Source organism: Aulonocara stuartgranti (assembly GCF_965226115.1).
Source record: "Aulonocara stuartgranti genome assembly, chromosome: 1".
NCBI classification, from domain to species: domain Eukaryota; kingdom Metazoa; phylum Chordata; class Actinopteri; order Cichliformes; family Cichlidae; genus Aulonocara; species Aulonocara stuartgranti.
Window position 1 is genome coordinate 13,068,306 of NC_138939.1, and position 13,474 is coordinate 13,081,779.

At 38.6% G+C, this 13,474-nt stretch overlaps 1 protein-coding gene across 1 annotated transcript in view; it reads left to right on the forward strand.

Annotated features, from left to right (window-relative positions):
• Window positions 1-13,474, forward strand: part of nfatc3a (nuclear factor of activated T cells 3a) — a 59,806-nt gene that overhangs the window by 31,552 nt on the left and 14,780 nt on the right. Inside the window, exons 4-8 of the mRNA XM_082538451.1 lie at window positions 5,160-5,359; window positions 5,876-6,048; window positions 6,474-6,614; window positions 11,082-11,137; window positions 11,262-11,388. Of these exons, the coding sequence (XP_082394577.1) occupies window positions 5,160-5,359; window positions 5,876-6,048; window positions 6,474-6,614; window positions 11,082-11,137; window positions 11,262-11,388 (697 nt within the window). The remainder of the gene's footprint in view (window positions 1-5,159; window positions 5,360-5,875; window positions 6,049-6,473; window positions 6,615-11,081; window positions 11,138-11,261; window positions 11,389-13,474) is intronic.

Consider the following 13,474-nt stretch of genomic DNA (forward strand, 5'->3'; position numbering starts at 1 on the left):
TTCCCTGATGTTCCATTATCAGATCTCCTGATGTCCAGAACAGCTCTTAAGAGGAGCTTTAATGTTTTTGTTTTTTTGTTTTTGTTTGTGTGTTTGTTTCTTAAGAGAGATGTGCCTATTTATGTATCAACGGTAAATTAAAATAAAATATGATGTGTCTTTAGTGGAGTTTTGGAACATCAGAACTGCTTCAGTGCACCTAGGCGTTGACCCCATAAACCAGTGCTATCTAACTTGGCTTTTCAAAATCTGCCATAACCATTTGGACCTTTTCTCTACATATATTGGCGCTATTGTTTTTAGCAAATTGTGCTGATTACCCACACCTTAGTCTTGATCTGTGACTAAATATACTTGTCAGTGAGTGCTGGTATTTTTATAGTTATTGAGTGACTTTGTCGTGACAATGTTCAGGATTCAGAATTAAGCGCAATGCTGCTTTTTATCAGCCCTGTCGATGGGAGGTAATGTCACCCTGAATAAGGAACCACTCCCACCAGATTGAAAAACTTTACTCAGGAAAAATTTATATTTGCAGTGACACTTATTGTGGGTAAGGATCACTACATTATTGGTGTCCATTTGTGTAAGTCTTTAGCTATGCAGAGACTGTGCTATGCATATGCAGAATGCTGATTTGTTTGAAAAGTTGGGCTCAACAGGAAAGGAAACGACAGCGGAGTGCACTACGAACCAAAAGAAGAGCGAAATAAGCACAGTTCCACATAATTTTGAAGCTGCCCTCTGGTGACAATACTCAGCTACAACACATAGAACAAGGATTGCTAGGCTCTGTGTAGCACCTGGGGACTACAAACACGCTGGGACCTTCCTAGCCTGCCTTTAGGTAATCAGCTGGATTGGTGTGTGATCACTGCAAATGGTCCTAGCACATGATTTCCAGAATTTTAAACTTGTGAAACCATTCAGTGACACTCTGTGCATGATTGACATCCCAGAAGAGACCACTTCCCCCAGGATAAAAAAAAAAGAAAAAGAAAAAATCATCAAAAAATAAAGTTAATTACTCTGAATTTCTTATTTGAGGTAACCTTTTCCTTTAGTGGCACAAGCAGACTCAAACTATGTGAGCAAAGTGCACCTCCATGGCATTACAGAGTCACCAGATCCAGTCGTATCCCATGAGGTGAAGTTTTTCCCCTTTAATCTGCCATGTTTCTATATGGATACAATGTTTTTTTCCCCCTCAGCTTCTAGCCTTATTACTGGATCAGTGGAACAGATGAAGGCCGAAAATAAGTGGTACTTTATTTAGTATGAGCTGAGTATGTAACTGTATCCTGGAGTTTTATTTTAGGGGAGGGAGTTCATCCCAAACTCTATCCATGGTCAGAAGATAGAAGTCAGAAGTTAGTTACATGCTCTGGTGAACATTGGCCTGGGGTCATGTGATGGGTTTTAATGTCACTTTGGTTTAATATAAGAACTGATCTCTATCAGGCCTGAGTTGCATGCTGACTGACCAGCAGGGCTCAGTGAACAGGCAGAAAGCTGAGGAGTTGAAAGTGTAGAGACCACCCTCCTGTGGTATTTCACACTCAGCCGTGGATATAGGGGGTGGAGGATGGGGCACTCAGGAATGTGAAACAAGTCAAGGGTATGTGTCGTGTACATCCACTACCGAGAAGAGGAGTCGGCAGTCTTGTGCCAAGACCATGGCACAATCACAGCCATGGCATGTGCGCTTGTTTACATGTCCTGTTGTTAGCAGGTGATGCTTTATCCAGTTTCTGAACTGAAGGTGTAAAAAGGTCACCTGAAGTGTAGTTAGATTACTTTTTCTGATCCTCGTTGTAGTGCTCTACAAACAAATGCAGTGATTTGAAAGGTTAATAAGGTGTTTAAAAAATGCAGTGACATATTTTTCTTTGTGCAGCTTTCACTACTTGTTTGCTGTACTCGTTCTGTGTGCTTACACGTGTAGATCAGTTTTGTGAAGCTGCTGTTTTTTCACTTATCTAAATTAATCAAAGTAAACCAAGTGAAGGAAATGCCAGACTAAAAGCAATTTTGGTTTACTAACTATGACAGAGACTAGCTTGGCACGTGTTGTAGTATGTTTCTGTTTCATCTGCGGGGTTGATTAACTGAGACTGCTGAAGTGAGCCTTTTCTTTCTGGCTCTCTTATCAGGTTTTGCCAGTTTATTATTTGATTTTGAAAACAACTCATGGCCTGCTAATTGTATATTTGTCAACACTCCTGCTCCACATAGAATCCCTCATGTGTACACAAAGAGAGTGAAAGAGGTCAAGATGAAGGGGTTAAATGAATGGAAGGAGAAAAGGAGACCTTCTGTTTCATGGTTGCAGAAAAACAAGGTTTCCACTTTATTTAACAGAGTGTTAAACGTGTTTACCCTCAACAAATCAGCTCCAGGTATTATTGTCACTAATAGTAAAAACAAAAAACCACATACCGTACCGTACTTTAAAAAAGAAAGAAAGAAGATTTTCTGTGCTTTTTGTGCTTTTCATTTTTTTGCCATTTGTTTGTCCTCTCACAGATGCATTTTTCCAGACACTTTTAACTCTTTTTACCCTGTCTGGAACACACATGGTGCTACAAATAAACATGTCTTGATTTATAGACAGACACACACACACACACACACACACACACACACACACACACACACACACACACACACACACACATATCACACGTGCAAGCACTGTCTATGATCACTTCCACACTGTGCAGGCATGATCATAAAACAAGCAACACAGCCCACAGACTGTTGATTCCTGTGACTCTACATTTCATGACTCCAGAAAAATGGTGTCATTTATAGCCGTGGATCCATTCAAGCTGGTGGGCATAATTACCTGTTAGCGCGTTACTTGGAAGGTTTGTTCTTCGATGTGGCTTTTAAGATCTAATGTGGTTTTTAAAGATGAACCCATTACTGGTTATTATAGGGGCCTCATGTTGGCCCTTGGTGCAGCTTCCTTCCGAATACATCTCTTGTGCCAGATGTTCTGTGTTGAATTCAGATTCACATGGATAATGGTGAGAAAGAGAAGACTGTATCTGTCAGTTTAAATGATGAAGTTAGATTGCAAAAATGTATGGTCCCCTCTCTCTGTGGTCATCAACCGTGTCAATAGTGCCACTGAGATTATATTTTATTTATTGCAATCACAGTCTACACTTTAAGAACAGGCAAAAACACACACCCAACAGCAATGTGAATCACTTTTTTGTTTAGTCATTCAGCTGAAGTAATCCATCACTGGGCATTAATGAAACAAATTTGCAGGATGTGGTGGAGAAGTGTCAACATAACATTGGGCGGGGAGCTTTTGCTCTGAAAACTCAGGCTAAGCCTAGGGGAAATTCTGTTTTTTGTGGGGTTTTTTGTTTGTATGTGTTTTTTTGAAAGCCACAGTTTGAAATGCAGCCAGTTATTTCTTTGGTACCCATCAGCAAACCTTAAATTCTGCGTAACATAAAACAATACTTTTAACACATTTTTAACCAAATATACATTTGGCCACTTTATCCCTTTCTGTCATTGCACTTGATGCATGCCATAATGCTTTGCAGCAAGGTGTGGTTTCAGCTTGAAACACTGGAAATTATAGAGAAATGTATAATAACCAGTCTAATTTTGTTTAGTAGCTACAAACAGCGTTTGGCTGTTTTTAAAAACAAACCACCTTTTATTGACGCCTTCTAGATAAAAGCTTATTTATTTAGCGCACAAAAATGAATTAAAATGAAGACCTCAAGCAGTCTGGCTGCATAGCTCGTATCTGCCACTCAGGGTTTCTCAGTTTTTCCACTGCTTGATTTAATGTAGGTACTGCCATACCTTGACTTCTTTCACAAAGGGGAAAATCTCAGAAGCAGCAATTAACAGCAAAAGAGAGGAAGATGCATCTAATGACAACAATTCCCATAACACAGATCTCACCACTGGATCCAGTTTACCTTTTAAGAATGCTGGAAATACTTCTTTGAACTAATGTAGTTTTAAAATTGGCTTCAGATAAAGTCAGCCTAAAAACACAGAGACAATCCTGCATCAGTGCCTGCTCTCTGTTGTTATTTAGGTACATTTGTTCCTGATGGTGACCGATTTCAGTCATTTTATTTTAGCTACTTTTGGAAGAGCATACGACAGATCCCAAGCTACACCCACTTTCTCTCTGTCAATGCACCAAACACTCTGTACCAGGCATTGACACAGCGGTGTATGACGCAAACCTGCAGGGAGGAAGGGTTCAACAGCCAGCTGTGGTGGGGTTGAGGCTTGGCAGTTCCTGGGGTGAAACAGCAATGAAAGGCCTTGTTCTTTTCTGTTAACCTCAATGGGCTGCCCTCCATCTGAGCTGGAGGTGTGGACTTGTGAGGCAGTATGGTGGGAGTGCGTATAAAGGGGGGTGCCATCCTGCCGTCACGGAGTCTGCCAAGTACAACATTACAACAGTAGTGGGATTGTGCAGTCTGTGTATTTTTTTTCTGTCCCTATGAGCAGGAAAGGTTTTGCTCTCCTTTCCATCTTTCCCTTGTCTCTACCCAACCTACAACACTTTTACTTCATCAGACATCTCACCTGTTTGAGTTCAAACCAGAGCTCTAGCTCTCGAAGGACAGCCAAAGAGCATTGCCCCTCACCAGTTTGGTATTCATCAACCACTACATTCAAAAAGCCATTGATTTGTATTAACCTTTTTTTGAAATCTCAACTAGTATCACACAGATCGGATTTTTTGGTTATGTTTTTTCTTAAAACTCGTTTGATTTAGCATCTTGGCAGTTACGGTAATTTGTACACCATTAATTATTAATGTGGTACTACTGTAGAAATACAACTTTTTTTTTGTCTTGAAACAGCTGAGTACATGAGGTTTACTTGTCAATGATGAGCGGGTATGCAGAGGGAAAAAATTAGAAGTCAATTAGTTGAAAACATCAGTGTCAGACTGGTGGGAGGCCAGAGTGTTAGACAAATCTCCAGTGGCTCTGCCAGAAATATCACAACATCCTGGACCTGTCAATAAGATTAATTCCAGAAAAGGTTGCTTCTTAAGGCAGTGGAAATGAAGAGTATTCTTTTGTTAGCACCTCTCATCTGGAACCCAAGGACTAACGTCTGTTTTTGTTCTGTGTTTCTGTCTCTGTCTGTGTCAGCTAATTGGCTACAATGAGAAGCCCATCAACCTGCAGATGTTCATTGGAACAGCAGATGACCGTTACTTGAGGCCGCACGCCTTCTACCAGGTGCACCGGATCACTGGGAAAACCGTAGCCACAGCCAGCCAAGAAATTATGGTCTCAAGCACCAAAGTTCTCGAAATTCCTCTCCTCCCTGAAAACAACATGTCAGCCAGGTAAATGTCAAGACCACTTCAGGGTTGCATTACTTAGTTATGAGTTTACCACCATGAAGGAAGTCATGTCCAATGAAAAATAACCTCTTTGGAAGATATTACAACTATGTATAATCATAAAAGGGGATTTTTTAGATTTTCTTAATTTAAACCAACAGGAGGGTCGGGGGCCGAAGGAAAATTTGAGTGTTTCCCATGGAGCAGAGAACCTAATTTTATTAATAAATTTAGGATCCCTATAACAGCAGAATGATTAATTTATATAAGACCTGGTTTCATTTACATTGGAATTAATGGGAAGGGATTTTGTCATTTACACTTGTAATAAATCATATTCACAGGCATTTTTAATTTCAACAGTTTGAGCAATTACAACCCGGCTTCTTGTTGCCAATCCCCTGCTGGGCTTGTGGTTGGTTTTTATCACTCCTAGGCCTTTACTACTTAAATATGTCTTAGATGCTTGCTATCCCGGTGGTGCTGTATTGGGCCAACTATTTTCCCATTACCCTGCAGTATCGACTGTGCTGGCATACTTAAGTTGCGGAACTCAGACATTGAGCTGCGGAAGGGGGAGACGGATATCGGAAGAAAGAACACACGGGTCCGCGTGGTGTTCAGAGTGCACATCCCTCAACCCAATGGGAAGGTGCTGTCGCTGCAGGCTGCCTCCATTCCTGTGGAGTGTTGTGAGTGTCTGCTTCCTAAACTCAGCTTACACACATAAAAATATTCATTCAGAAAGCCAGAACAGGAAAGATACAAAGATAGAAACACACAAACCTTCTCACATACACACTTGTTTATTAGCAAGCTTGCAGCAATTTAAGATTTGATCTGCTGTGGTTACTTTAGATAAGAATGTTTGATAACTGTTAAAAATGTAAATGTGCTCAGTTTTTTCTCTTCCCTTCTAGCCTGGTTATCTATAAAGCTACAAAGACCTACAAAAATATATAATACATAATTCTTCTTTTATACGTAGGCTTTCAGAGAGGTTTTAAATCTACAGTCTGTTCTATCTTTATGTTATACCTTATATAACATAAGGTCACTTATAATACAGCTCAACAAATAACCATTCTCTCCTCAACCCTTTCTATCCCACTTCCAGCCCAGCGGTCAGCTCAGGAACTACCCCAGGTGGAGAAATCCAGCCTGACCAGCTGTCTGGTCAGCGGGGGAGAAGAGATGGTCATCACTGGTGCCAACTTTTTCCCAGAGTCTAAGGTCATCTTCCTGGAGAAAGGCCCTGGTAAGTTTTGTGTTCGCACAGCAGCTTAGCCTTGAACCACCCCTGCAGAATTAATGCGTGCCAAATGTGTGTGCAAAAATATTTCATGCTTTTTACAAGCCACCATGAGTAAAACATTAAATGTGTCATTTCGATCTGTATAGTTTTAGTCACAGACCAAACCTACTCTTCTATCATTTACAGTGGGATATTCTTCCCGGTGAGATCATATAAACCCACGTTTTATGCATTATTGCGAGAGGTCTTGTGCTTATTCTGCATTTGTATTACACATTTTCTGTGCTGTTACTAAACCGTGACCTCTGTTTTCTCGAAAAAAGACAATATCGGGAGAAATCAGTATATATTACAAAAGCGTAAAATTATTCCTGACTTCTTTTAACAGTGTTGTTAATGTTTCTGCGTCACTTCTCAGCTACATTCACAGCTATCATTATATTAGCCTCAGGGAATTTCTTGTTCCAACAAGCTAATTTGTTAAATTCCAAACAGGTTATGTGAGTTGGTTAGTTGTGCTTGCAGTATTTTTTAAACATAATAAACATTTTAAACATAATTTTTATTAACACTTAAAAAATTAGTACATCATCATTCGTGCTTATGTTGCAGTTGTCACTGATTTGATCTTTGTTTAAAAATAAAAAAAAAGAATAATATCAATGCTATAATCTGCCACAATAAGTGTTATTGCGGCAGATTATAGCGTTGATATCATTCTTTTTTTATTTTTAAATAAAGATCAAATCACTGCAGCAGGACCCCACCCTCAAACTGTTTGTTTTGTTAATCACCCATCCGTTATATACTCAAACACTGTAATTGAAACGATTAAAATGTTTAAATTATTTTTGTGCAGCAAAGTGATTTTTGTAATGTTGATGGCATGAAAAACACCTACAGACTCAAGTGTACAATACATGCCACAGTTAGTTTAGTCCGTCATCTGTCAGCAAACATGAACTGCTAAAGCTAAAGAGCAGTGGAGATGGGGACATCTCTGCATCTACAATAATGACAATCAACTGGGCTTGCATTTGGTATGCAAGTGACAAAAACTTGCTACACTACTAAATAATACTGGTGTCGTGTAAAGAGTATGTGAGTGTGGGGAACAAGATGAATGTAAAATTCTATAACGAAAATGTATTAGTTTAATAAATACTAAAGATTCCCTTGTGGGATTGATAGTGTCTATATATCTATCTAGGCTGAAAAAAAATACTCAGGATATAGCTACATCCAGATCATTTTGATTTAAAGCATGCAACTTTTATTACCTTTGCCTCAGCCCTCACTAATCTGGTATTTCAAGACCCACTAAATGACTTTAACCAAAAGTGATTCTGGTCTGGGTTTAGTTTGAAAAATCCAAGATTGTGGCTTAGTCTGTGCAGCAAGAAACTGAGACTTGTTCAGACAATTGCACAGGTCTCGTCAGTCTTAATATAGCCATGATAGTATAGCTAGGCACACATACTGTACATTGCTTGATTTCACCCTGCGTGTGTAAGTCCTCTTTTTTAAATGCCATTAGTACACTTCCACCTCATTGTCTGTCCAAACAAAGAAATCTCTGGTCTTTTTGTTATTGCTGTTCATCTACTGTAGTATTTATTACATAAACCAACCCTCTGATTCCTGATTTACTCATGCACACACTTTGCCCCACATTTAGAAAGAGAGCTTTTGCATTTAAAACATTGTTTTACAATGAAAACGCGTTGTACATGTAGCCTCAGTTAAACCCCCATGGTATTCATCCAGTCTCTGTTAAGTGGGCCTCTTTCTCTTCCTTATCCTTTCTCTCTTTTATACATGACTCTATAACAACAAATATAATAGCTGTTACTTGGGATGGAAATTTTAAATGCATGAGTTTTGTTGAGCCAGTCTCTGCTTGCCTGAGGCACTTTTGTGATGAAGAGCTACAGAATCAAGTTCACACACGGCAGAAAGGTTGAGTGATGTTTCTGTGAGTGAGTGAGTGAGTGAGTGAGTGAGTGAGAGGCATTCTGAAAAAAAAAATTAAGGACAAAAAAAGCTGCCTGGAGGAATGTGTTTAGCTCTTTAAGGTGTACCAGGTGAAGCATAGCATAGAAATGTGGAAACCTTCAAGAGGCACATCTTGGGTAGGGAGAAAAGCTGGTGCATGAACGCAGTGGACTGTGGAAGAAAAATATGAAAGGAGAGAGGGCAATAATGTTGATTGGGTTTGTGTAAACGATCTACCTGATTATGACTAATCCGCCTGCTTTTAGTGCAGAAAAACACTGATTGGAGTAAGTATTGGAATGGAAGAAAAAAGAGAGGCAATGACAGATATTTTTCCACGGCTTCTCATAATTGAGGGACAACAGATTTATGAAAAACTAGAGATTTGCCCACTGTCACTCTTACTTACATTGCAAGATGCTACTAAGTAAGTTTACTATAAACGGATACAGATCCAATCTATATCTGAGTTGGAGTGAGAGCCTATTAAAGCAGATAGATGTTTAGGTTTGTTAGGTTTTGCACAGTTTTAGTATGAATCTTGTTTTTTGTTAATTTAATGCAATATACAATAATTGGAGATGGAAACACAATTACACTAATTTACACATATGTATTTGTTGTTGCTACTCTTTGTCAAATACTGATGTTAAACTGAGTCCATAACTGGTATGAGTCAGTTTTTACAAGCATGACTGTTTATAGAAGGGGTTTGACTTTAAAGGCTACCTTGAATCGTTTCAAATACAGCCTGGTTACTCCAGTGTTTCAGCTGTAGCTTCTTAAAAAGAAAAAGCCCACAGTTGCAATATAAAAAGCAATCACCCTTTATATTTTTATTCTGTCTCCCAGCACAATCAGAGCATGTTCTTTCCCTCTGTCTGGAGTGTGCAGGGTGTCTCGATGAACCGAGTTATTGTCTCGGTGGTGGTATGAGGCTCCTGTCGAAGCTTGTTGTCTGACAGAGCATGTGGGGCCCTTGCTGCTGCCTGTTGAATGTCAACATGCTGTGCTGCTGTAATGCACTGCTGTCGGCTTCAAAGGCATTCAAGGTCATTTTCTTCACTGAGGGGGGAAAAAATTCTCTTTTTATCAACAGGTTAAGCTCTTCTTTTGCAATCAAGTGAATCTGTCTTTTGTGCTTACTACAAGTAAGGCTAATGTTCTGTGTGATCAGAATACCTTCTAAAACCCATAGTTGATTTTGGTAGAATATGTTACAATGACTCTAAGACTGCCTCTTAGGCCTCTAAGACTGCTTAGTTTGCTGGGATCTACATGTAGGTTAGGCCTCTCTGCAGACTTGTTGCAGATGCCTGAAAGTGGTATTTGGGGGAATCCTTTGGTTTTTGTGGAAGAGGCTATGCAGGTGCACATTTTACTTGCACCATGTAGGCGCCCTGAAAAAAGGTTCTCAGAACCTTCACAGACATACGTCCTGAAAAAAGTAACTGCAAATTAACATAAGCTAAAAGGCAATTGAGTAATTTATTTGTCACAGTTCATATTCTTCTGAATGATGCAGTGACTGATTTCTTCCAGCCAGAGTCCAAACTTGTCAGTGTTTTCACCCCAGCTGCTTCCCTTCAAGCAGCTGCCCTCATAGGTGTCTGGCCAAATAATTAGATCCCTCATAGGAAAGCTGGAAAAGAGGTTTTCCAGCCAGAAACCTGGCACTTACTTATGTTAGAATAAATACAACTATTCCACTGCTTTCTCCATAATTTTAACCAGGCAAGACAAACAGCATGATATTTGGATTACTAAAGGCTCAGAAGCCAGATTTTCTTCGTAAGGCTTTTGGGCTTTTAAATCTACATCATTTTGACGTCTCCTGATATTCTGAGTAAACTGAAATTTTTACTTTTCCAAGACCTTTGGCTCTTTTTGAGCCATACTTAAGAAGGCTGAAAATACAAAGACTCTGCAAAACAAGTTTCAAAACAACTTACTTTAAAGTCTCTGAATTAAAGTGCTTTAGTCAGTAGTGATCATGTATAGCCTGCCGTTTTAGTTAGTTAATAATTTTCTCGCTGTATTTTATATCCCTCTTTTAGTGTATTTCAAAGTCGCAATGATTCAAGTTGTGTTTGGCCTGAAGCGGTATTGTAGTGATGCGATAAACTGATGCTGTCTGCTTCACCATTATAGCTTAGCCTCCATGATTCACGCACACAAGTTCTCAGTAAATTCTTCACCGAAACTCTGCTTCACTTTGTTGTTTTTAGCCGGGCTGCCACTCAGGAGCAGTTGATGATTTTTTGATATATTAGTATAACCTAATGTGTGCAGTTTCATTTTCATTTTGAGACAGTGCTGATGATTTCAAAAATTCAAAAACAAACTTGGGAGTCCCTTTTATGTGTATTCAAGAATTTTAACTTTGACATTACAATCTCTGTCAATCTAAAGTCTCTTGCTTCTTTATGCAGCCTTTTCCTTTTTTTAAAAAAAATTCTAAACCGTTCGTTCCAGATGGACGACCACAATGGGAAGTTGAGGCAAAAATAATCCATGAGAAAACTCAAGGTGTAAGTAGTATTTATTTACTTTTATTTTTCTTTGACTTTGTAGTTACATTATGTTTTTTTTCTTTCCACAGTGCTTTTAACTTTGTGATATGTTTCATGACAAAAAGTCTCAATGTTTTTGTAGTCATGCATTGTGGTGGAGGTCCCTCCGTACCACAGTAAGAGCGTGAGCTCAGCCGTGCAGGTGCAGTTCTATGTCTGCAATGGCAAGCGGAAAAGGAGCCAATCACAACGCTTCACTTACCTTTCAGGTGAGTTGAAATATTCTTGTGTTTTTTTAACAGAGCGGCTAAGGGTCCTTAAAAGTCTTAAGAACAGATTGAGAAAGAAAGAGCTTTAAAAATGTATCTTAAATTTAGTTTTGAGGAGTTTGGGCCATTTCTGCACATTAAGATCACACAATCCATCAGGACTGTTAACACCATGGTATTTTTGGAGCAGACTAAAGTCTGATCCACAATCCAATCTAGGAAGTGAAAAACAAATATTAGATGAAGGTGATGATCATAGTTTACTTCAAGATTTCTGTTTAACCAGCATTTTTAGTTTCTACAAATGATACAGAAATGTATTAATTAGACCTGTAATTATAAATGAAAGTCTTCATTAGTCAAGACAGAATTCAAGGTGCTATTATGACTTGGTGACGATGTAAAAGGAAGTAGTGTTGCACAGGCTATTGGAATTGTTATGGGTTTTTTTATTAACCAAAAAAATCAGCATTATTCTAGTTACCTAATTACTTAATTAGTTACTGAGTTTAATTGATGTTTAATCTGATTTGATGGTGTTTTAGACTAAAGGACCACATGAGGAATTGGGCACATAGTGAAAGTAAAAGCATTTTACCTTCAGGTTGTGTCAGACTAATAGAAAATGTTCAGATAATACTGCAGATTGCACGTACTGTTGTAATACTAAATGTCTTGTAGCTTATCAAAGATTTTGTGTTTTTTGACGTTATTAAACGTATGTAAAAAAGCGTTTGAACATATTTGTAAACACAGATGGGCTTTTTTTAGAGTCTAGATTCATAATATCTATGAAGCGCCTTGAGGCGACTTATGTTGTGATTTGGCGCTATATAAATAAAATTGAATTGAATTGAATTGAATAACGTTTTTTTTTCTTAATTAAGAAAGTACACAATTACTTCATTTAATATTTTTGCAATGTGAGATAATACTTTAAGCATTATTTGGCATTGCTCCACGCTTGTGTGACACCCCCAAGTTAATGACAAAAGTTTAAAACATCATGTTGCACGCTTCTCCACGGGGGCTTTGCTAACCTCGTTTCTTTCTTTCTCTCTCCAAAGAAAGCATTGCTGTGGTTTAGAGAGGGCTCTTCCACTAACAATAACATTAACACCTGCCAACTGTTTATTTTGTAAAGCTTTCTCAATCCAGAGCCAACCGTTTTTTGTTTTTGTTTTTTTTTTCTGACATGCACTGCATTTGCATGATACAGATCTTTTGCTATCCAGGAAACTTTTATTATACATTGAGTGTGAGTTACAGTGTGAAGTGTACTTATTTTTCTTAAAACGTTAAGGAACTCAGTCTTAACGTTTTATTGTTAAAGTTTCTTAAATATTTCAAATCCTTTTTCGGATCAAATTTATGTCTTGTTATTAGATATTGTTATTGTGTTTTTTTTTCCCTCATAAAGCAAGTCAAACTGAAAACATAGTTGGCGGAATATATTGACATGTGAGCATTTTGTGCAACACATCCAAACCCTTACTTTCACCGCAGCAGTGTGTATAATTGTGTTTGTGTGTGTGTGTGTTTATGTGTATAAGCAGCCTTGCCCATCCACCCACCCAGCCTTTCTGTTTGCAAGCACGCCCACTCTGCACAGGCAGTTCCTGTTTTCCCCGTTGACAGATTAGTTCAGCCAATTACAGCAGAGTAGAATAACCCTGCTCAGTCAGTCAAGATGGGTCGCTGACACCACTAGTGTCACCACGGACACCGCCTCCTTTATTGTGGCAAAAATAGAAAAAAGAAATCTGCTAATCAGTCGGTTTCATGTTTCATCGTGGGCTGCTGCAGAGGCCCTGGCCCAATTTAAGAATGTGTTCTGAGAAAACTTGGAGAAAAACTGATGAACAAATAACCTTTGTTTCTGTTTTGGTTTTTGAAATCGCTGCATTGTCATTCAGGTAACGGGGATAAATCTCACGTATTTGGACTAAATTTTTTATAAATTTCGGAAAATAAAAGATGAAAACATCTTGAGCTTATTCATATACTGTTTATATTTGTATTCCCTGGCTCCTTTTCAAGCCATTTCAAGTTTAAAAGCAACGTTACTGTGCCTCTTGCCTTTTAA